Below are 23,139 nucleotides of genomic sequence, written 5' to 3'. Positions count from 1 at the left end.
AATGTAGGGGATGAAAAATGCTGTTCATTATTAATCAGTTCTAGAGAGAAATGAATCCCAAGCAGGGTGTGACATGTAAGAGCAGTAGCGAGCTCAGAGGATGCTCACCTGTCCCTGCTTGTCCCCAGGACATGGCTCGGGCCACACAGAGGCCACCCGCCGTGCCGCTGCCCACCACGCAGCCCCTCGCTCTGGCCGGACCAAAGGTAGGGGCCTGGCTTTGCACCTGTGCCTCCTTCTCAGTTTTAGGAGATAACTTTGTATAAATAAGACTGTTTCTGTGTGCGCAGTGAGACCCTGGTGTCTAGTAATGGCTTGCCGTGAGCAGTGTGGTCCACAAAGTATCAGGACCTTACCTCTCATTTTTTAAGAATTTATTTTCTTGAGAGAGTGTATGAGAGAGCACAAGCGATGGAGGGGTAGAGGGGAAGCAGGCTCCCCGCCGAGCAGGGGCCTGAAGCAGGACTCGATCCCAGGACCTGAGATCATGACCTGAGGCAAAGGCCGACGCTTAATCAACTGAGCCAGCCGGGCGCCCGACCCTGTGTCTCCTTAATTCAACCAGTGAATGACACAGGCTTGCGTGTTAACTGGGAAATTTCAGAATCAGTCTCCTCTTCATCGCCCAGACCACACTTCCTTCTCTAGCAGTGACCACTCTGGTCACGTGTCCGCCACGCTCCTTCCGGCTGACATCTATCCGTCTGTCTGCACTTGGAATGGGAGAGAACCATGTGGTTCGTGGAAGGGTGTTTTCCCCAGAGTAAGCAGAAGAGCGCCCAGCGCGCAGTTCGGTACCTCGTCCTTCCCCGGAGTGTGTGTGGAGGGCCGCGCGGCTCTGGGCTCTTGTGAGGAGGCCCGAAGTGTCCGGCTTAGCAAGCATGTGGCCTGATGCCCTCAGACGCTTCATTCTCCTCAAACAAGGCACGGCCTCAGCCGGAGACAGTGGGCCAGCTAGATACTTGGTTTTGTTAGGCTTTGGGTTTAGATGCCTGTAGAGTCACGGGCTCTGGTCTCTGGATTTTGTGTTACCCACTCCCTTGCTTCTTACCCGTGGTCTTGTGGCATTTGTGTCCCCGAGTAATAATCCTTTTTTCTGGAGCTTTACACACTCTAAGTTCTGCGAGCTTCCAGCTTGCTCCTCTGTTCGGCCTCACGCTCTGTCCCCCGTGGCAGATCCTGTGGTGCACCCGCCCCCCTGACAAGGGCCGGCTGTCTGTCCATGCCCTTGCTCTCGGGAACAGGGCTGCTGTGGGTTTCTTGCGCGACTGTGGGTCTCACATGCATGTGCAGCCCTGGGTGGCCGCCCCCAGGAGGCCAGGCGCGGTGCCAGCGCACCCCTGCCGAGCCCCCTGTTTCTGGGAGCAGGGCCGCGCCCCAGGGGAGGCGTGTGCTGACTTCTGTTCTGGCTCGAGCTTGGGAGGCGGGTGGTCGGCTCTGCTCTTCGTTTAACACCAGGAAGGCACATGTACACGTCGGAGTGAAACTGCACGTTCTCAGCTTCTCAGGGTCATGCCCAAGGCTGTCCGTGTGATCACAGCAGACTGGTCCCTGCTCACAGCCTGGGTCTCACCTTCTTGATGTTCTTCCTCCAGCCCAAAGCTCACCAGTTCAGCATCAAGTCCTTCTCCAGCCCCACACAGTGCAGCCACTGCACGTCCCTGATGGTGGGCCTGATCCGGCAGGGCTACGCCTGCGAGGGTGAGTGGCGGCCGCGGGGTGCCTGAGCGGGCCTGGGCGCACTGTTGGGTCGGGGAGCAGTGCACATGGGCCAGTGGTGAGCCGGCCAGGGCAGATGCTCTCTCTAGTTGTATAAATGCTTAGTTGAACTTCGGGAGACCACAAGGCCACAGGGACCCAGGTTGCCTGGGGGCTGTTGTTTACTGTGAAATGAAACATCTGCGGGCCTTCCGGAAAGTCAGGAAGAGCAGAGACTAAACAACTTCACTCCTCTCCCGTCCAGGCACTGAGGGTAGGCGGGGGTGTTCTGTCTCTCCTGGCATCGTGGTTGGCCTTGGTGCCTGGGTGCTGTGTACCTCACTCAGTCTGTCAGCGTGGCCGCCTTGGGGTAGTGGGATGGCCCGTGTCACTGACAAGCAGCCCGCTGAAGTCCTAGCCGCTGCTCTGCAAAAGCAGCTTTTTGTGCTTCTACCTGGCCGTAGAAGCCACCTCCTTTGTTCACGGCAGCCCTTCAGATCGGCTGCCAGGACCCCCTGTCTATCCTTGAAGCCACTGTTCTGTCACACACCCGCAGGCGGCTTCCTCTGCGGGTGATCTGGGGACGAAGCTATGGGGACTGGGGAGCAGCGTGCACAGCTCTGCGGCCGCCCGTCCGCGCTGGCCCTCACGCCCTGTCAGGACTCCCACGTGCATGCGTGGGGCCACTTGGTGCCAGAGTCCCAGGGCTTCTGTTCCAGAAACCGGTTGCTCTGCCAAGGGGTCCAGGCCGTTCCCATGACATGTGGGGATTACCGCATGGCCCCATGTGCGGCACGCGCCCTCCTGTGGCTTCTGCGTGGAGGAAGCAGGTTCTGACGGCAGTGCGCCTTCATTTTCCCAGTGTGCTCGTTCGCGTGCCACGTATCCTGCAGAGAGAGCGCGCCCCAGGTGTGCCCCATCCCTCCTGAGCAGTCCAAGCGACCTCTGGGCGTGGATGTGCAGAGGGGCATAGGAACAGCCTACAAGGGCTACGTCAAGGTAGGACATGCGGAGAGCAGGGGAGGGTGCATGCGTCAGTTCCGCTGTCCCTGTCTTGGGCGTGATGGCCCATCGTCCGCCGCAGTGCTCTCCGGACGACCTTCGTTGCTTTGTGAAGTCTCTGCGCTGGTCCTGGGAGGCCTCCCCTCTGGCATTCAGGCCTGGGTTCTGAGGACCCCAGAACATCCTCTCCTGACTTTCCATCACTTAAAGACAGGGTTCCAGAACTGAGTGCTGGGTCCAGATGGTCTCAGAGCTACAGCATTCCAAGATGCTCTGTGTGTGGTGTGGACACACCTGTTTGCTGAGTTCCCCACTTGGTCCCCTGCATCACCTTTTATCCTGCGTGGACCCCTCCCTAGTCGTGCCCCGAGTCATGGGGGCAGCTGTTCCTGGAGAAGTAGGCCAACCATGCAGCAGCTGGACGGGAAGCCTTGGCAAGGAGGCTCCTGGGGCCCGGGCCTGGCCTTTCCGACGCGGTGGAATGTTCTCACTGTTGCCCATAGGTCCCGAAGCCCACCGGGGTGAAGAAGGGATGGCAGCGGGCTTACGCGGTGGTCTGTGACTGCAAGCTCTTTCTCTACGACCTGCCCGAGGGAAAGTCCACCCAGCCTGGCGTTGTCGCCAGCCAGGTCCTGGACCTCAGGTCTGTTCTGTGCGTTCTGTCTTGTCCCACGAGCTCCGGCTGACTTCATGTTGCCCAGGATGGGCGTTTGTTGCCGGGTAGTCTCTGACCTCACTTACACTTTCACAGCCTTGGTCATCACACACTTCTGTAAACAGGTGCTTGACCCGCATGCTAGAAACTTCCCTGTGGGTATTTTTGCACTCAACAATTTGGCACATAGGTATTTAACGTAAGAAGAGCACCTGCCCCCAAGAACAACTAGGAGATTCCCCAGAAACACGTTGCCCAGCCCAAGGCATCGGCACCTGCACGTTCTCTCAGTGACAGAAATCTGGAGCCCAGGGCTCTGCCGCGTGACCCCCTCCCTCAACCATGGCATCTCTCCCCACCTGCCTTCTGGCGTCTAACAGACGCACGGGGCAGCAGAGCGCCCTCCCTCGCTCCCTCCTGGCTTCTCTTAGGGGTAGCGTCCAGCTGTGCGTTTCCCCACTTGTAAAGCGGGCATGACTGCATGATCAGGTCAGAGAGGTTGTGAGGACAGAGCAGTTCTAGAAGGCACACGCTCAGCACGGGGTTAGGGTTCTCGTTTGCCTGTCAGCAGCTGCCCTGGGCAAGAGCCCGGCGCCTCAGTCTCCGCCCCGGGGCTTGTGTGGCCCTAGCTGCGGCAGGTGCCCCCGACAACGGCTCCAGGGACAGCCACGTGGCTGGGTCACCTCCACATCCCCAGGCGATCCTGCCTGTCCGTCACTGGGCACAGGTAGGCCCTGGCCTGGTGGACAAGAGCCCATGGGCTGGTGGCCACGGGTGTGGTGGCAGGCGGAGCCCGGGATTCAGTCAACATGGGGCTCGCGCGGCTCTTGGCATGGGTTGCCTCCCTTCCCTTAGAAGCCGGCACCAAGTGGCCACTTGATTGTAGCCAGGTCTGGGCTAAATCAGCGATGTGTCTGTGGCTGGAAGCATCTGGCACAGACTAGAACCATGTGGCTCAGGGAACAAAAAGGTTTTTACTCTCACACGCCCCTTGTTACTGGAACACCGACGGGGTCCTCCAGTCTACGGGCTTGGTCAGTGTAAGTGCTTCCTCACCACGCTGGAAGCGAGGGGCCGACGGTATATGTAGAGCCGTGGAAGTGTCCTCTCTCGGGAGATTTGTAGCACAGTGGGGTAGGGTCAGGCCTGGCTGTGTGTTTCTTTCTGATGTTCCAAGTGTTCGTTTCTCACCAGAGATGAGGAGTTCTCGGTGAGCTCGGTCCTGGCCTCAGACGTCATACACGCTTCCCGCCGAGATATCCCGTGTATATTCAGGGTATGTTTTCCGTTCCTTAGAGAAGTCTCGTTAACCCTAAAAAAGGAATCCCCTGCTTAAGATGGAACCATTCCTCGGAGCATTCAGTGTGCCGTAGCAAGAGCCCAGCAGATACCTCGCTGCAGATGCCTTCCCTTGTGTTGGGGTCCCTCCTGTGCAGGGCCCCATCTCCCCCATGTCACCCGCACTGCTTTCCCGCCCGCACCCCGCCTGGTCTGTCTGTGCAGTCACAGCGTGCCTGATGCTGGGAGCCACCTCGTGGTCCTGTATGAGTGGAATGTGCCCCCACAGCTCCCCTCCCTGGGACTTACTGGTCCTCAGCGGGAGCAAACAGCAGGAATCAGTGGGTGTTTCCCAGCAGCATGTTTGTTGGCCAAGGTGGAGCGTTCCCTCCACGGAGTTCATATTAGGTGGTGTGGCATTAGGAAGCCTCTGAGCCATTGTGGGTTAAGGAAAGAATCACCCCCACCCCTCCACTGGGACTTTTCATAAACACAGGAGAATTTTCACTGACCGCAAAATGAAGTCCAAGAATCCTCTTAACTGAACTCACCTACCTACCTAGAAACTGCCCCACCTGTGCAGTATAGAGAACTGCCATCCTCGTGTGCTTAAAGCTGACCTGCAGCAGCAGCCCATGACGCCCAGGCTCCTGGACAGGCTCGGGGGACAGTCCCAGCATGTGCGGGCAAGTCTGTCTTCCCCGTTCTGTTAAGTATAGGAAGATCATTCAGGAAATCGTTTTGAAGTGGACTCGCTCCATCAGTGTTGGCAAAAGCACAGTCTGACAAGGAAGGGATGCGGGGTACCTGTTCATGGCAGCAGAGCCCCTCACAGTCTCCATGGGCACCCGGAACCGGGACTCCGCCGACACCCTTGTCAGTACAGGGCAGCGAGGCCTCGAGCGTGGGGTGTCAGGGCCAGGCTGTGGGCATCTGTGTGCTGTGCTTTGGTTGTCTTACGGCTCTTTTCTTTGTCACGAAGGTGACAGCTTCTCTTTTAGGGACACCTTCTAAGACCAGCTCACTGCTCATTCTGACAGAAAATGAGAATGAGAAGAGGAAGTGGGTTGGGATTCTGGAAGGACTGCAGTCCATCCTTCACAAGAACCGCTTGAAGAACCAGGTCGTGCACATCCCGCAGGAGGCCTACGACAGCACGCTGCCTCTCATCAAGGCTGTCCTGAGCGCCGCCGTCATTGGTGCGTGCCCGGTGCCGTGCGGGGCCGTGCCCGTGATGCGGGGGACAGTGGAGCGTGTCCGCGGTGCCTGTGGGGCCCGATCTGCGTGGTGTCTGCGGGAACTGAGTGCCTGTGTCTGCTCTGAGAAGCGAACGGTATGTGTCAATAGTACTGACGTCCGTGTGCTGTTCTTACTCCTCCTGCCGTGACAGATGGGGACAGGATCGTGGTCGGCCTAGAAGAAGGACTGTACGTCATAGAGGTGACCCGCGATGGTGAGTGCCCAGGAGCCACTGTCTGCCCTCCCTGGTTCGCACGCACGGGTGCGGGAGGAGGAGCAGGAACCCCGGGAGCAAAGCGTCTTCGTGACGTGCGGATTCCGTAAACAAAGGGAAGGGTGAACAGCTGAGAAACGTCACCTGCAGCAGATAAGACAGATGTTCAGCAGATGTGTGTGGCACGTCCCCTGGTGCCTCGGAGTCGGGGTTAGGCTCTACCTGCAGGTTCAGCAGAGCACGGAGACCCACCGGCATCACGAGTGGGGTGGCAAGTGGCTTCCTGCGCCCACTGAGCTCGTGGAGGACAGGACTGAGGGGGAGATGGGGACAGGGAGAGCCTCCTAAAAGGAAGATGATTTACTGAACTCCTCAATGTGCTGATGACTTCCTGAAACTTTCCTTCCTCTGCTTCAAAGTGGGGTATTTCCTTCTCTCTGGCAAGAAAATGCAAAGTAGCCCCATCTCCTCTCTTCACCATCCTGTGTCTCAGGAGAGAAACGCAGGCAGATTAGAACTGGCCTGGCTCCTGGGCCGGGCTCTGGGCACATCCCCCCAAAATGAGGAGCTGCTCCATGGTGGCCAGCGTTCCCTTCCTGCTGAGCCTGGTGGGAACACGTGTCACCAGCAGTGGCTCCTGCCAGCCCGAGCCCAGGGCTGCTGGTCCCTCAGGTTCCAGACCAAAGGCTCTGCTCAGAGAGCCCTTAGTGCAGGTCCTATACCAGTTAGGGTGTTGGGGATAGCGGGTTAATTTGGGGGTGGCTGCTTTCAGACAGTTTATCTGAGGGTCCAGTGAGGTTGGAGACAGACTTTTGCTCCCCATGTGCAACCTGAGGGTTCTTACCTTCGGGGATGAACCAGGAGATCCACATCCACCCCCCGAGGCTGTGGTGTGCTTGGCATCTCCCAGCCTGGGCGGCGGGGGGTTGGGGTGCTGGTACCATGGAGGCAGGGGAGTGTGAGATTGGGGTGGCCCCTGGGGGCTCCTGAAGGAGGGCGCTGCCCTGGCATCTGCATGACCCTGAGGTTGGCAGGGTTGGAGGCACATTCTCGAGCGTGTTCTAGAGCTGGTTGGCAGAGCAGGGAGCCGACGGCGAGGTTCCCGGCGCTCTCGCACAGGCGCTCCTGAGCCGCTGTGATTCCGCTGTTCCATTCCCGCAGTGATCGTCCGTGTTGCTGACTACAAGAAAGTCCACCAGATCGAGCTTGCTCCCAAAGAGAAGGTTGCCGTCCTCCTCTGCGGCCGGAACCACCACGTCCATCTCTGTCCGTGGTCTGCTTTCGATGGGGCAGAAAGCAGCGCCGACGTCAAGCTTCCAGAAACAAAAGGCTGCCAGCTCATCGCAACCGCGACACTGAGGAAGAGCTCCTCCACCTGCCTGTTTGCGGCTGTGAAGCGCCTGGTCCTTTGCTATGAGGTCCAGAGAACTAGGCCTTTCCACAGGAAGGTCAATGAAATCGTGGCCCCCGGCACTGTGCAGTGGATGGCCGCGCTCAAGGACAAGCTGTGTGTTGGCTACCCGTCTGGGTTCTCTCTGCTGAGCCCCCAGGGGGACGGGCAGGCTCTAACCCTGGTAAATCCCAATGACCCCTCGCTTACGTTCCTCTCACAGCAGTCTTTTGATGCCCTTTGTGCTGTGGAGCTCAAAAGCGAGGAGTACCTGCTTTGCTTCAGCCACATGGGACTGTACGTGGACCCACAAGGTCGGAGGTCACGCATGCAGGAGCTCATGTGGCCTGCGGCGCCTGTTGCCTGTAGTATGTATATGTTTTTCTGTTGCCATATCCCTGTTGCCGCTCGTCACCTCGACAGTCAGCATGCGTTCTAGTTCGCTTTGGTTTGTGTCTCAGTCCCTCAGCTGAGCAGTTAGAGGGGCCCCGGGGTGGGGTTGGCGGGCCCCTGCATTTCTTCAGGAGAAGGTGTGCTCCTGACTGCAGTGGGAGGTGGGGGTGCCCCTCTTGAGCCAGCCTCCTGCCGGCGGCGCCTGTCTCCCCCGGAGCACCAGGGCTTCGCAGGGGCCCCTCCGCTGAAGAACGCCGATGGGCAGGATTTATAAACTCAAGCTAGAGGGTTTCGGTACCAGAAGACACCGCAGCTCCAGAGTGCAGGTTAGCTCCTGCTGGGACAGAGGTGCCCACGGAACTGCTGGGAGCCGTGGCTCCTTGTTTGCCACTTTCCGTGGCCTGCGGAACGGGGTCCCCGGACAGGAGTCTCTAAGGCCCAAGCCCAGTGAGTCAGGGCCCCGAGTTGGCTCTGTGGGGACACGTCCCACGCAGCCTGCTGTCTGGGCGCTCTCAGCAGACCCTGCGGCTCAGATCACGTACTCCGTGTAGCCCAAGTCAGAGAAGCAGCAGGTCGGACGGAGAACAGGGAGTGAGGAGACGAGTCACAGGGCACATGCTGATGTTGAGCGGATCGGGATAGGGTGGGAGGTGGGGGTCCTGTTTTTCCTTAATTACCTAAAAGGATAACCTGTGTGCCTCATGGCCAGCCTTGCCAAGCTGGCAGAGTCCCCAGAGGTGTTGGACAGGGACACCGGGCCATTGACATGATCCACCAGCCTTCGGCTCTCTGGACCTCTGCACATTGCCCAGCTCAGTCAGTCCCCAGCCAGGGCGGCAGACAGACAGGCAGGTGGTGGCTGGCTGGGTCCCTTCCTTGCCGCACCCCATCGTCCTCCTGGGCAGCCTGGACAGGAGCGGCCTCAGAGCCATGCGGCAGCCCTGCCTGTCAGGGTCTTCTCCTGAACCCCAAGTTTTGAGAAGTTTATTGTGGAAAGGTCACTGCGTGTGATGTTTTTGGCATCCTGGCTATGTGGCTGGCCTGCGCACCTCATGCTCCTGTGTTGGCCCTCCTGGTTCCCACTCCCCCTGCGTGCACACCACACACCCCACATCCGTTTGTGAGCGGGCGAGAAACGACTCGCTAAGTTCGGGCTGGAGAACAAGAGCTCTGTTGCCTCCTTGTTCCACGCCCGCGCTGCGCATTCGCGGGGGTCCTCGCCCATCCCAGTAATGCAGGGAGGCACGGGCGGTCCCACGTGGGCCACACGGTGGAGCCGGGCTCGGACGCACATCCGTCAGGCTCCCCGGCCCGTCCTCTTGCCACCGGTGTTGATGTTTTCATTTACAGTTTCCTTTAAACAACGAAGTCTCAGTTGACCAGCAAGCTACACAGCCTCTCCTGGTCCTCCGTGTGGAGGACGGTCCTCTGAGAGTTCCCGCAGGGAGCTGTGCTGCATGTCCCCTCTGGCGGGCGCTGGCCAGTTCCAGCCTCTCGGCTGCTTCCTACAGGCTCCTTCATGTCCCCGTCTGTGTTGGAGAGAGGGGCTGACCGCACACGGGGACTGTGACGGCAGCACAGCAGGAGAAGCCTTGCAAAGGTTCATCTTCAGTCAGTGACGCGTGACACGAGGGAGTAACTTCAGCCTGGAAGGCAGAAGGGCCGGATGGCACTGGGGACCCCACGGCCGGCCTCGCCCTTGCCTTGCCCTCCTGGGCGGGCCCTCTCCCTCGACCTGCTCTCCTTCCCCAGAGGTTCAGTCTTACTGCGATTCTAAAGGTGGGGACTGTCCCCTCAAGCCTCAAATGCCAGAGGTCCCTGGTGTGTTCCTGTCCCCACCCGGCAGTGTCCCATCACTCAGGACGAGGGGGGAATGTCATCCCCCCTCCCCGCCCCCCCCCCCGGGGCTTCTCACAGAAAGCTGGTCCCGGATGTGTTGAGACGGGAGCACCAGAGGCCAGCACACACCTGGAAGGACCAGTCCCCGAGGGGGCGAGCCCGTGGGTTAGCTGGGGCCGAGGCAGGGCGGGTGGTTGCCCCAGAGCCGAGCAGCAGTCTTGTTTGGAAATTTTAAGGGTTCCTTGAGAAATCGGACTTTCTGCATCTCTTAAAGGAATTTTGCCTCCAAACCGCGCTCTCCCCCCACCTCAGTTCCAGGCATGTTGGGCCTAAAGCGCTGGTTTCCGCAGGGGTTGCCGGAGGAAGCGGAGGGGCAGCCGGCTCCCCGCACGGCGGCTCGCCCCTGCGCCGAGTGTGGAAGGCGCTGCGCGGGCACAGGCGGGCCCTGTGTTCGGGGACCTTGGGAGCGAAGGGTCCTTCTAGGGCCGGAGCGCGCGAGTTCCTGCCTTGCGGGGGCGCGGGGGGCGCGGGGGGCGGCTCGCTCACGGCCTGCCCCCTCCGCGCCAGGTTGCAGCCCCTCCCACGTCACGGTGTACAGCGAGTACGGCGTGGACGTGTTCGACGTGCGCACCATGGAGTGGGTCCAGACCATCGGCCTGCGGAGGGTAAGGCCCCGCGCGGCTCGGGTCGGCCCCGTCCCGCGCGCCGCAGTCCCGCGCGCCGCAGCCCTGCGCGCCGCTGCCCTCCGCGCCGCTGCCCTCCCTCTGCTTTCGCGCGCAGATACGGCCGCTGAGCTCCGACGGCGCCCTCAACCTCCTCAGCTGCGAGCCTCCCCGCCTCATCTACTTCAAGAGCAAGTTCGCGGGTGAGGCTCTGCCCGCGGGGCCGGGGGCGCGGGGCGGGGCCGGCGGGTCACCGCCCGAGGGCCGCACGGAACCGCAGGGCTCGTCCCCCTCCCGCAGGAACGGCCCTCAACGTGCCCGACACGTCTGATAACAGCAAGAAGCAGATGCTGCGGACCAGGAGCAAGAGGCGCTTCGTGTTCAAGGTGCCGGAGGAGGAGCGGCTGCAGCAGCGGCGGTGAGCGCGGGGCCGGGCGGGCGGGCGGGCGGCGGCGGCGGGGTCGGGCCGGCAACCGGGCGACGCGCTCCGCTTCTCCTCAGAGAGATGCTCAGAGACCCGGAGTTGAGATCCAGAATGATCTCCAACCCCACCAACTTCAACCACGTGGCCCACATGGGCCCTGGGGACGGCATGCAGGTGCTCATGGACTTGCCTCTGGTGAGCGGGGCGGGGCGGGGCGGGGCTGCGGGCCGGGGTGGGGCGGGGCTGCGGGGCGGGGCGGGGCTGCGGGGCGGGGCGGGGCTGGTGGCCCTGCGGTCCACCGGCCTAGGCTACTGCCTCACCGCATCTCGGGCAGAATCCCGGGGCGCCTCACTGCGGAGCTGGCCGGTTCATCTGCGGGTCTCTAACCTCGGCTGGTGTCCGTCACCTTTTCAGGCTGTTAGTGTTCTGTGGGGCAACTAGCTGTCAAAAATGACTTCTCGGGGGCGCCTGGGTGGCTCAGTGGGGTAAGCCTCTGCCTTCGGCTCAGGTCATGTTCTCAGGGTCCTGGGATCGAGTCCCGCATCGGGCTCTCTGCTCAGTGGGGAGCCTGCTTCCTCCTCTCTCTCTGCCTACCTGTGATCTCTGTCTGTCAAATAAATAAAATCTTAAGAAAAAAAATTAAAAAAAAAAAAGACTTCTCAGGAACATTTTCCTACAAGCAGATAGCAGAGCTTTTCACTTAAAAACGTGAGCTAGACCCTGTGACCCAGCAGTTGCACTAGTGGATATTTACCCCAGAGATACAGATGTAGTGACCCGAAGGGGCACATGCACCCCCGTGTTTATACCAGCAACATTCACAATAGCCAAACGGTGGAAGGAGCCCAGATGTCCATCGGCAGATGAATGGATAAAAATGCTGTGGGACACGCACAGACACACACACACACACACACACACCGCGGACTGCTACGCAGCCATCAAAAATCCGCAAAATCTTGCCATTTGCACTGACGTGAGTGGAACAGGGGGTATTAGGCTGAGCGAAGTCAGTCAGCCCGAGACCGTTACCATATGATTTCACTGATGCGAGGAATTTGAGAAACAAGACAGGATCATAAGGGAAGGGAGGGAAAAAAGTGAAACCAGAGAGGGAGGCAAACCATAAGAGACTCTTAATCTCAGAAAACAAACTGAGGGTTGCTGGAGGGGCAGGGTAGGAGGTATGGGGTGGCTGGGGGACGGACACTAGGGATGTGTGTGCTCCAGTGAGCACTATGAATGCTGGAAGCCTGGTGATTCACAGAGCTGTACCCCTGGGGCAAATAATACATTGTATGTTAATTTTTAAAAATCAGACATGAGCTAAGATTCAACTTTGCCTAAAATCATTCTTCTCAATTCTTAGCTCAAAATTAGTCTGGTGCCACTGTCCATGGAGTGAGGTCTCGGGACCCCAGCTGTGGTCTGTGGTGCCTGGCTTGCAGTTGGGCCAGGGCCCAGACGTGCTTCTGCCCTGCCGTCTGCCTGGGCGCCCAAGCCTGCTCACTACCTTTCTCTCCACCCAGAGCGCTGTACCCCCCTCCCAAGAGGAAAGGCCTGGCCCTGCTCCCCCCAACCTGTCTCGGCAGCCTCCATCCAGGAACAAGCCCTACATCTCATGGCCCTCCTCAGGTACCAGGGTGTCCGAGAGTGGGGGCCAGGCCTGCCAGGGCTCTGGACTCTTTTCCCTAAGATGGCAGCTGTCCTTGTTCCACAGGGGGGTCGGAGCCCGGAGTGGCTGTGCCTCTTAGGAGTATGTCCGATCCTGACCAGGACTTCGACAAAGAGGTAAGACTTACCTTGTTCCAGGGGCGCCACTGAGTGTCTGCAGCTCCTCGCGTGGGGGAGAATCCAAGTGGTGACAGCAGCTTCACCCCGCCTGGACCAGCCTTGTGGGGCCCGGCAGGCCCGGGAAAGAAGGGGCCGGGGTGCAGCCTGGTCACCGCCGCAGGAGGAAGAGCAGCCTGGTGACAGGCTGACCTGAGCGCTACTCCCCAGCGCCGCTGGAGGGCAGGAGGGCACGGGCTCCGTGACTGGGAGCCTGGTGGGAGAAGGATGTGGGATCCTGTTCGCAGGTAATGACCTGACCAGCACGTTCCTCAATCAGACCAAGGCCTCTGGAACCAGGCCCCATTCCAGGCTCTGCCCCAGTTGGGGACTTAGGGGGGCCCCAGAAGCCTCCCGGGCACTGACAAGTAGGGGCCTCCCTGCCGAATGACTGAGAAATGAATGCCTTTCCGAGAAAAGCACAGCCAGCTTCTCCCTTCTAGACTGTCTCTGTCCTCCTGCGCGCTCCCGTGTAACTCCTGGTAGCTGCGTTCGGTCGGTGTGCGGGTGGCCTGGTGCGTCTGCGAGAGGCTCCCACGCTGGCCTGTCTGCCCGTTCTCTGGTGGCTGTTCAGAATTGGGGCCTGCGGGGCCAGCGTGGCTCTGCTGCTCCTTGGGCACCGCGGACTGTGCCACGGTGGGTGTGGCCTTACGCTTGCTGGGGAGACTGGGGACGGTGCGGGAGCCCGTGCTCACCAGGCTCCGTGCACTAGGCAGCCCCACACCCTGCCCGGTGGCTCCCTGGGAGCCCCACTCGGGGCAGAACAGGTGAGGCCGATGCTGGTCTTCCTGCCGGGCTGCTGACTCTCTGAGGTCCGCGGCCACTGCCCGCGTGGGCCGGCCGTTCTTCCTCCAGGCCCAATGTCCCACCTTCGCCCCTCCCTCATTCCTGGAAGCTCTTTCCTCACTGTGAACGTGGTCTGTTGCAGCCGCTAATTCCCACGCAGTCCCGTCTGTCTCATTCAGCTAAGGTGAACAGACGTTCTCTCATCTCTGGAGCTCAGCGAGGTTTCCTCTTGGTGCGTCGTACCTTCGTAATGTATGTTTGTGAGAAAGTGTCCTGACTCTGAGAGTATGTTTGCAGGCAAAGACCTAAGCTGACTTATTTCACAAGCGGATGGTGCCCTGGCCCCTGCCTTTTCTTTCCCTCCAGCTTGAAATGTTGTCTTTATAGTACATTAAACCCCTTTGTTGATGCGTTTCTGGATAGTCCCGTCCGCCAGTGGACGGACTCTTTCCTCTGTCCGCGCCGCCTGCGGGAGATCAGGCAAGAAATCTCTGTCCCTTCTTTATAACAGTTTCTTAGCTGTTTTCATTTTATGCAAATAAATTTTATTTCTTTTAAGTGTATTTATTAAGTAACATCTACCCCTAGCATGGGGCTTGAGAGCATGACCTTGGGATCAGGAGTCCCGTGCTCGTCGGCCGAGCCAGCCCGGCACCCACACTCCACATTTTAAAAGCAGTTTGTTGGCTTCACAGTAAAAAAAGAAAAGTAAAAATTGTGTTGAGCTTTTCGTTGCGATTATATTGATTCATAGATTAATTTGGGGGATGCCCGCCATCTTGACCTTTCCTGTGTGGGAACACAGAGTGTCTCTCCAGTTGCTGGTTTCCCTCCTGCAGGTAGCGCATGTTTGTGGTAAGTGATTCTTACGACGTTGGAGGGTTTTGTTGCCATCGTGAATGGTCTGCCGTCTTCCGCCGCGTACCTGGTGGTTCTGGCTGGGGTCCGTACAAGCTGGCGACTTTGGGCCCTTCAGTGTCCCCCTACCTTGATGAGTTCTGATTGGCACTTGTGTTTGGTTGATGGCCTTGGAGTTCTGTCTCTTGGACCCTGGGAGGGGGTGAGGGGACAGAGGTGGCGTGGCCTCACTCAGCACACTGGGGGGCCTCCTGAGAGCAGAGGTTTGGCCCGCTGACGCCGCGGGCTCCGTGCCCCCACCGGGCTCCAGGAAGACACACGCCTCCCGTCCTTTCTGGCCAGCGTCTCAGGCTAAGGCAGGGGTGCTGGGTGCTGGGTGTCGGTCAGGTGCTTTCGTCAAAGGCTTCCCTTTGAAACCCCCCCCCTTCCTGGGATTTCTCGCCAGCCTGTTTGTGTCGGACGGGGGCAGCCTTGCGTCCGGAGACTCAGTCCTCCCTGGTCGCGATGTGTTGTTTCTTGGAGTAGAGACAGTCTGGGGTCCTTCGGTTGACAGTGTTCATCAGCCTCGTGCCCTGGGCTGACCTCGGCCGCCTTTGTCCTCAGAGCTGTACTGAGCTCAGCTCTGACTCAGCTCTTCGTAGCCATAACGTACCCGTTTTCTTTCCGGGGAAGTTCGTAGAACACCCTCAGAACCGCCAAACGCTGCTGCCTCTAGAGGTAGGTCTTGGTTTTTTTCTCTTATTACTTTTTTTCCCCTCAGCCGTGTATTTTGAAAGTTTTGAACCTTCAGAAAAGTTGCACGAACACCAGAGTAAGCATCCCACGTGAGCTTTACGTGACCTGCCTCCCCCGGTTGGGTCTGTGGGGGAACACCCAGCAGAAAGGAAGGTGCGGTCTCACCGGAGCCCCAGCCTGGTTCTGCGTGCGTCTCCTGAGGGTGCAGCCCCCTCCTCCCCGGCGGGGCTCGCCTCGCACCTCGGTGTCTCCCGGGGACTGTTCACGCCCAGGGCCTGGCCGCGCTGAAACCCAGAGTCCGGTTAAGGAGCACCTGTGGGTTTTGTTGTCCTGCCTCTCGTTTGAGTGCAGCCTTTCTCTCTCATGACGTTGAATTTACGGAAAGTACAGCTCTCGTGCAGAACGCCTCTCGGGCGAGGCCTGTCTGCGATCTCGGAGAACAGTGAGCAGGTTCCATAGTGTTCTCCCCAGGGGCTGGCAGGGGAGAGTGTGTAAGCATGTGCCTCTGCGTGCACTCGCACGCTTCTGCTGAACCGCCGGTCGGGGGCGCACTGGGCCCTTTCTATCCGCTTCCCCAGCCCCCGGTCTCACCACGTTGCTTCGGTCCCCTTGACCCTGGAGCTGGTCCTCCGTCTTTCCAACGTTGCCTCCTCCCGGGGTTCAGGTTAGAAGTCCCAGGCCAGCCTGCCACACAGTGGACAGGGGACCCCCCGAGGGGGCTAGTGCACCCCCGGGCACAGAGCACCCGTTGGTCCTGCACTGCTCTCGTGGGTTCACACTCTGGGAGGAATGTGGTGCAGTTCGTGCCGCTCTAAAGTGAACAGTTCCGTGGCTGTTCAGTAAATTCACAGAGTTGTGCAACCACCAGCTAAAGACCACAGGATTTCCACTGCCCCAAAACCCACCGCACCCCAACCCAGCGTCTTCTCCCATTCGTCCCTCCTGCTGCCCATGGCAGTGACACATCTCTGTTCTGGCTCTGCGGTGTGCCCGTCGCGGACACCTGCGCCGCCTTCTGAGTCTGGCCTCCTTCACTTGGCGTAAAGGCCTCAAGGTTCACTGACCTTGCAGCAGGCGTCCGGTGTCCCCCATTTACATCCTCCTTGTCCCCGGGTGGACACGTGGGCTGGACCCAGCTCTGGCTGCTGCGAGTAGCGCGGAGAAGACCACGTGCGGACCCGCCGTCGTGCGGGCGCCGCCTCATGTCTGCGCACCCAGCCGCGGGGGACGGTTCACTTTCCGCCGAGCCGTCAGTGTTTCCCACGACAGCGGAGCCATTTCACACTCCTGCCAGCAGAGTGTGGAGGGGACGGTTTCTCCGCGTCCTTGTCCGCGCTTTCCCTTCCTTTCCTTTTCTTCTTTTTCTAATCGCCATCCTGGTGGGTGTGAAGTCACCAACCTCATTGTGGTTTGATCCGCATCTCCCTAGTGACCGCTGATGTCCAGCCTTGTTCTCCTGCGCCTGCTGGCAGCTTCTGTACCTTCGGAGAAACATCTAGCTGTTTACCCGTTTTTGTAAATTGAGTTGTCTTTTGTTACGGGGTTGAACAGCACGTTGTGTTCTCGGGACACTTGGCCCTGACGTGAGGTGCAGGTGTTTTCTCCTTCCTGTGGGTCGGCCTCTCACCTTGATCCTGTTCTCCGATGCTTCTCAGTCGGGCGATACCCAACCGCTTCTCTTCTGTTGGTTGTGCTCTTGAGGTTATAACTAAGAATTAAGTCATGGAGATTTATTCTTGTTTTCTTCTGGGTGTTACGGTTTTAGCCTTCATATTCCGGTCATTGATCTACTGGGAGTGCGTTTCCCTTACGTCGTGAGGTGGAGATCCGGTGCCACCTTCCCTCGTCGAGGTGCCGTGGTGCCCTTGCCAAAAGCCAGTGGACCGTGGTAACACAGATTTATTTCTGGACTCGGTTCTGTTCTGCTGCTCTCTGTGCCGATGCAACACCACACCGTTTGGGGTACTGTTGCTTCTTAATGCATTTGGAGGAGTAAGTTTGGGAAGTGTAGTTCCTCTCAGTTTTTTCAGAGGATTGTTTTGGCTGCTCTGGGCCCCTTGCAATTCCATATGAATTTGAGGACATGAATTTTTCCCATTTCTGGAAAAAGCTGTCAGAATTTCAGTAGGGACGGCGCTGAGGCTGTGGATTGTTCTGGGGGCGTGCTGCCATCCTCGCAATGCTCAGTCTTCCTTCCCCGGACATGAGATGGCTCAGGCCGTCTTTCTGCCGCAGTGTTCTCTACTTTCAGTGGTCAGATGTCTCACCTCTTTGCTTAAGTTTATGCTGGAGTTGAACAGCGCTGGTGAGAGCGGGCATCTCGTTTGTGCCTCGTGCTAGTGGGAAAGTTGTGACTTCGCCACTCAGTGTGAAGCGAGCTGTGGGCCTTTGAGCGCGCTGAGAAAGTTTGTCATGAAAGAGCGCCTTCTCTCGCTTCGGTCTGTCTGGTTTCTTCGCCGTAGAGTTGCTCATTCCTCTTTGGAACTGTAATTGCTGAGTTATTTGTGGGTTTCAGGTTGGGCTTTGGTTTGCGATCGCTTCACTGGTGCACTGAAGGACGCTGTGACGTGCTCGTCGAGTGTTGTCGTAACCAGACTGGAGGCAGCAGCGGGACCGACTTTCCCCGGCCGGTGCCCGTGTCTGGAGGGCTGCGCCTCCGCAGCCCGGGGCGGTCGTCCTTATGCTCTCCCCCTCCTGTGTTAACAGCCTGACTCCGACTCGACCAAACACTCGACTCCATCGAACAGCTCCAACCCCAGCGGCCCCCCAAGCCCCAACTCCCCGCACAGGAGCCAGCTCCCCCTCGAAGGCCTGGAGCAGCCAGCCTACGACGCCTGAAGCCACCGGCCTCGCCACCATGGGGCCAGGGAGCTGGGGTGGGTGGCCTCCGGTGCCAGTGCCAAGACTGAGCTGACCCTCCAGTGTTGTTCAAGGAAACATAGACTCAATATGTAGATATGGAGATAAAGAAAAATCTTTATTATAATAATGATCAGTTTTCTGCCACATGGTTGTTGGTGGTGGGCCCGACCCACTGACCCGCACCACGGTGGGACAGCACCATTCCGTTTGCACAGGAAGGACCAGCACCTCGCCTCCCCCGCCCGGAACCAGCTGCGGATGCCGGCCTCCCGCGTGGTGAGCCGGCAGGCCCCGCGCAGCCTCCGTGACGAGCCTGTTCCCTGCCCCCTAGGACCTTAGAGAATCGTAGGAAATTGTGTTTCAGTCCCCGTGTCCCTAGAATCTTGAAGACAGGAAAGCGGAGGTCAGTCGGTGGCCTTCGTCTTCGCTTAGCCATTACAGTCAGCCGCAGAACTTCTGCCGACCGTGTAGCCATGGCCAGAGGCCCCCGGAGCCACCCCTGCCCTGGGCCCCGTGTGTGTGTGTGTGTGTGTGTGTGTGGGTGTGTGTGAGTCCACTCCTGGTCACAGCTGTCAAGTGTCACCTGTCTCACTACTGTGAAGTCCCTGCGCTCGCACGGCTGCTGCCTCACTGTGAAGGTGGGCGTGGCGAGCTGCCACTGGGCAAGAGGAGGCCAGCGCCCCCGGAGCCCCGCTGCGGGCGCTGGACACCCCCCGCCCCGCCGCCCTGCCCCTGCATGGAGCCCTGTGGTTAGTGCCCGTATGCATCACATAGACTCGCCCGACACTCCTGCACATTGGCTTTGCCCGTGGATTTACTCTCCCCCTTCCTTGCTGCTGTGTTGAGTAATCAGGTTTGTGCCCTGTCCTGTGAAAGGCTTAGATTAACTGGCCAGCCGGCGGCGCTGGTCTCTGGCCCAGGACTGGCTCTGCCCTGCTCTCCCGCTGGTCCGCGTTCTGGCGATGCTGTGGAAGATGTGCACTTCCCTTGAGTCGGCACTGAGTGATGTGGGCACCACGGCCTGCCTGTGTGTGTCGCACACCCAGCACCTGCTGTCCACCACCCCCTGGGCCTTCTGCTGGGTCTGGCACCTGCTGGGGGTTCTGGTTTTTACTTTTTTAATGTAAGTCTGAGTCTTTGTAATTATTGAATCGTGAGAACATTTTTGAACAATTTAGCTGCCAATAAAGCAGAAGACAGCAGTTTTAAAGTTCTCAGTGGCTTGTCTGAGTGTGATGACTCGTCTCCCGGCTTGTGTCCCAGGGACCCGGTGCCGGAAACCCGCCTGCAGATGCTGTTCTTCCTCATTGGCTCTGCGGGGTCCTGCAAAGGCACCTGTCTGCATGTGGCAGACGCTGGTTTCCAGTGGGACTCTGGCCCTCCAGGGCTGTGATGGGGCTCCTGGTGGGGGGGCACCTGGACATGGGAGGCAGGGACGGGCTTGGCCACTGCGGGGAGAAAGGGGTCCCCTGGTTAGGTGCTCCTGCCGGGTCTCGCGGCAGCCAGACACCAGAATTGGGTTAGAGTTTCAGCCTGAGAGAAGTAGAAGCTGCCGGGGCCAGGGGCAGGGCGGGGGGTGGGGGCATCGGTGAGACACTGCAAGGCAGAGCAAGAGTCCGGCAAGCGCAGTTGCGCGGGAGAGGCTCCAGTCTGTGGGGCCACCTGGAGCAGCAGGGGGACCCCGGCCACACACAAGCACGCTGGCCCCTCAGCGGCCCTAGAGGATGGGCTCGGGCAGGTTGGAGTTACCCCGACACTGCAGAACTCTGGCGGCAGTGGGCAGCCGTCCCCCCAATGACCCAATGCAGTGGGTTGGGTTGTAGTCGTTCTGAGAGCTCCCGTGTTCTTGGTACAGCCTTGCCTGCAGCGGGGCTGTGAGGCCACAACAAAGTCCAGAGAGCAGCTCGCCCACCCTGCGACCGGATGTTCAGGGACCAGCCCCTGGGCCGCTGGCTCTGCCTTCCCATCTGCTCCCCTTGCTTTGCACGGCCCACCACCGCTGACACAGGGCACGGGTGGCCGTCCTCTCTGCTGTCCTTGAAAGGACCGGAGTGTCCGGGCAGCAGGGACCATGCCAGGCACAGGTGGAGCCTTTCAGAGACCCAGGTGAAAGCCACCAGCTGGAAACGGCGCCACGTGGGACCAGCATGTGATCGCCAAGGGTCCCCGTTGCGGGCGGCAGATCCCAGCAGCGGGCGCCGGCGTGTCCTTCGGCAGCGGCAGAGCGGGTGGCGCAGAAGCAGGTGGGGTTCACACCGCCGAGTGCCACACGGGCCCCAGAGTGACGGGTCCCCACCGTGCTCAGTTGCTGCCCACGGAGGCCGGCAGCCGGCACGCCCCAGACGCCCTCGGGGTTCCAGCCCTGGGTGTGGGGGGGTGCTGGCGGGGGTCGCAGACCGGCCGCTGTCACACACGCCGTGTGACTCGCCTTCTCGCTGCTGCCACCAGGACACCCACGCCGCCCTCCCCGCAAGCACCGGGCTTGACAGCGATGGACGCCAGAGGCTCTACCTGCCCCCGCCCAGGACACCCCGTGGGCCCCGGGGGTGGGTGGGTGTGGGTGTGTGTCTGTGTCTGTGTCTGTGTCTGGCTAGAGACAGCAGCATCCGGGTCTTTGCGGCAGCGCGCAGGTGCTCAGCTCCAGCCTGGGCGGTGGGAACCAGCGCAGAGGGGACGGTCCCAGGGCCCCCGGCAGCCCCCGCGCGCCTGGTCTCGTCCCTCCTCAAGAAGCCTGAGGCCGCGGAGGCGGTTCTGGAACAGCCGGCCAGCGACCCGACCGGCACACCCTGAGTTCCCGCCCGTCCCCACCCCGGACTTGGCGTCCAGGCCGCCTCTCCCATGTCCCTCCTTCCGCGGCCATCCTGCTCCTCTCCTCGGGGCTCCAGACGCGCCTCCCCGTGCGTTGGCCGGGTCCGAACAGCCCGCCATGCCCTTCCCGCGCCGGCCCAGAAGAAACCCGTCCCTTGGCCAGGTCCCCGCACGTGGTGTCGCGTGCGGGCTCCGGAGAAGACCCCCCCGCCCCGCCCCGCCGCGGCCTGTGCGGCTGGGGAGCAGGGATCCCCCGGCCCGGGGTGGGCCCGCGGCGGGCGGCGGGTGCAGGCCTCCGGCCGCGCCTCCCGGAGCCCCCAGCGCCTGTTGGGACCCGCGACTGCCCCTCAGGCGGGTGCTTCAGAGGCAGACGAGCAGAGACCGTTGAGAGCCGCAGTGGTCACTCGGGAAACCTCCGTCTCCCCGGAGTCGCCGTCTCAGAATCGGAGGGGCAGACGGTGGCTCCGGATTTACACAGCGCGCGGGGAAGAACCCCGGAGCACCAGCGCGCCCAGCGCCGGCCGGACCCGGTCCTCCGTCGGCCGCGGTGGGAGACGGCGGCGCGGCCTCCGTGTCCCCTCCCAGCCGCCTCGCCTGCCTCCAGGGCCATCCCCGGCCCCTCGTCCCAGTGCCCCCGGAATGCGCTCTCTGCCCCAGCGCCCCCCACCCCCGTCAGAACCTGCCCCTTGAAAGCTAAGCCCCGAGTCTCTCGCGTTCCTGGAGCCAAAGCGGAGAAAGGACTCGGGATCCTCGCAGACTCGCGCGCGCTCGGAACAGGGTCGCTCAGTCTTCCGAACCCCGGCCCTCGGACGCGGGTCGCTCCCGACAGGGGAGGGTCGGGCCCACGGCAAGATCCTGGAAGGGATTCAAGGGCCAGACCAGGAAGCCTGGGAAATCCCTAGACAACTTGCAGAACAATTACTGAAGCTGCTCCCAAGCCCGCCGGTTGCTCCAAGTCCAGGCTTGACGCTGAACACCTGTGAGCCTGCTCCGGCCGCTCTGACGCCTGCAGATTGCTTCGTCTGCCCTGGACGCGCACCGGGCCAGGTGGCCTTGAGCTCCGTGTTGGTTACTGGACGGATGTTTCAGTTAAAAGGACCAGGACGAAATGGGAAACTTGTCCACTGTGGATCTAGTTGATGTAGCAAGCCCACTCACCTGTGCCCTGGACGCCTCAAATAAAACCAGGACTTCTAAGACCCATAATTTCCAACTCTGACATAGGGAGGCCCCTAAACAGAACCGAAACCCTCCTGACCTTCACCATTACTGTAAGAGGCCAGGCCACTGGACAAAAGACTGTTGGACATGGAAGAAGAGCCCCAGCCCGCTTCGGCCCTCCGTCCGGGCTTTTCCAGTCCCTCCCACCCCTTGTGCCAGGGCTCCGAGGAACTACAGAGGCTCTTCCTGTCCCTCTCTACCACCCTGCACACTGGGAATGAGTCTCTGTCCCTTCTGACATGACAGCGACACTCAGTGCTCAGCCCCACTACCACCAAGAGCCCCACCTCGGAGAGCCACATCCGTTCAGATAATGGGGGTCCCTAGCAAACCTCAACAAGGTCCTGTCGTGAACCTCTTCTCTCTTGCTTGGGCCCCTAGGAGATACTCACACTTTCTTCTTAGTTCCTTGGCCCCATTCCCTTACCGGGCCCAAATTTCTTCAAGAAATTGCTGGAATTTCTCCCGAAAGAGAAAGCAATTCTGGAGTTTGACAGCAGCAAACCAGATAGCCAACTAGGTGGGTCATGTGACCCTTTCATGTCCTTGCTGTGTCTCCCCCGTCCCTGCCACCAAGTCCAAGGCCACTTGGATCAACTACCAGCCCATTATGAGCAAAACCCTCAATGGACCCCCACAGAATCCATAGCACACCTCCCACTGAGATCCACACAGACCCTGCAAAGCCTCTCCCCAGAACAAACCAATACCCTATAAATAGACCCTGCACGGCACCAAGATAACAGAAGGCCAGAGGCCCCTGGCCTCACTGCCCCTGCACTAGCTCCTGCAACACCCTGATCCTACCTGTGAGAAAACCCAGCCGCTGAGCAGGGAGGTTCGTCTGGGAGCTCCAAGCCATAAAATAACATTGTGACCCTCAGCACCCTGTCCTTGTCTGTCTCCATCTCAACCGACAGCCGGGGTCTGGCCATAATGAGCACACCCAGTGCCTGTGTCAGCATTTCTGTGGCGGTGGCCAGCAGGGATCCCTGCTTCCCTGGGCAGGACGGCAGGACCCTCAGGCAGTCACATCCCGGGGGCTCACGCACCTTACAAAAGGACAGTGACACAAGGTTTTCTGGAGGCTTCCCACTGGTACCATGCGTCCAGCACTTGCTTCTCTGCCCCCTTTCCCAAGTCTCCCCACAGGAAGAGGACAGCAGCCTCCTGTTGAAACCGTTAGCCTTAAAAGAACAGAAAGTCTTCCAGAAAAAATGGCAGTTTGCTCAAACTCAGATTCAG

General features: G+C 60.0%; 1 protein-coding gene across 2 annotated transcripts in view; it reads left to right on the top strand.

Annotated features, from left to right (window-relative positions):
• Positions 1-19,082, top strand: part of CDC42BPB (CDC42 binding protein kinase beta) — a 95,946-nt gene extending 76,864 nt beyond the window's left edge. The window contains exons 23-37 of one of the 2 annotated variants that reach the window (XM_059374046.1): positions 129-206; positions 1,596-1,701; positions 2,561-2,697; positions 3,204-3,343; positions 4,550-4,631; positions 5,616-5,832; positions 6,024-6,086; positions 7,248-7,844; positions 10,276-10,373; positions 10,489-10,573; positions 10,671-10,788; positions 10,872-10,989; positions 12,324-12,429; positions 12,515-12,585; positions 17,710-19,082. In XM_059374046.1, the coding sequence (XP_059230029.1) occupies positions 129-206; positions 1,596-1,701; positions 2,561-2,697; positions 3,204-3,343; positions 4,550-4,631; positions 5,616-5,832; positions 6,024-6,086; positions 7,248-7,844; positions 10,276-10,373; positions 10,489-10,573; positions 10,671-10,788; positions 10,872-10,989; positions 12,324-12,429; positions 12,515-12,585; positions 17,710-17,841 (2,148 nt within the window). In that variant the 3' untranslated portion in view covers positions 17,842-19,082. Of the gene's footprint in view, positions 1-128; positions 207-1,595; positions 1,702-2,560; positions 2,698-3,203; positions 3,344-4,549; positions 4,632-5,615; positions 5,833-6,023; positions 6,087-7,247; positions 7,845-10,275; positions 10,374-10,488; positions 10,574-10,670; positions 10,789-10,871; positions 10,990-12,323; positions 12,430-12,514; positions 12,586-17,709 lie in introns of those variants that run through there. The other variant, XR_009399237.1, reaches the window with a different exon arrangement.
• The last annotated feature ends 4,057 nt before the right edge of the window (positions 19,083-23,139 follow it).

Source organism: Mustela nigripes, chromosome 13 (assembly GCF_022355385.1).
Source record: "Mustela nigripes isolate SB6536 chromosome 13, MUSNIG.SB6536, whole genome shotgun sequence".
NCBI lineage: Eukaryota > Metazoa > Chordata > Mammalia > Carnivora > Mustelidae > Mustela > Mustela nigripes.
The sequence above is the reverse complement of the archived record's forward strand: the minus strand, read 5'-3'. Positions and strand labels throughout refer to the sequence as shown.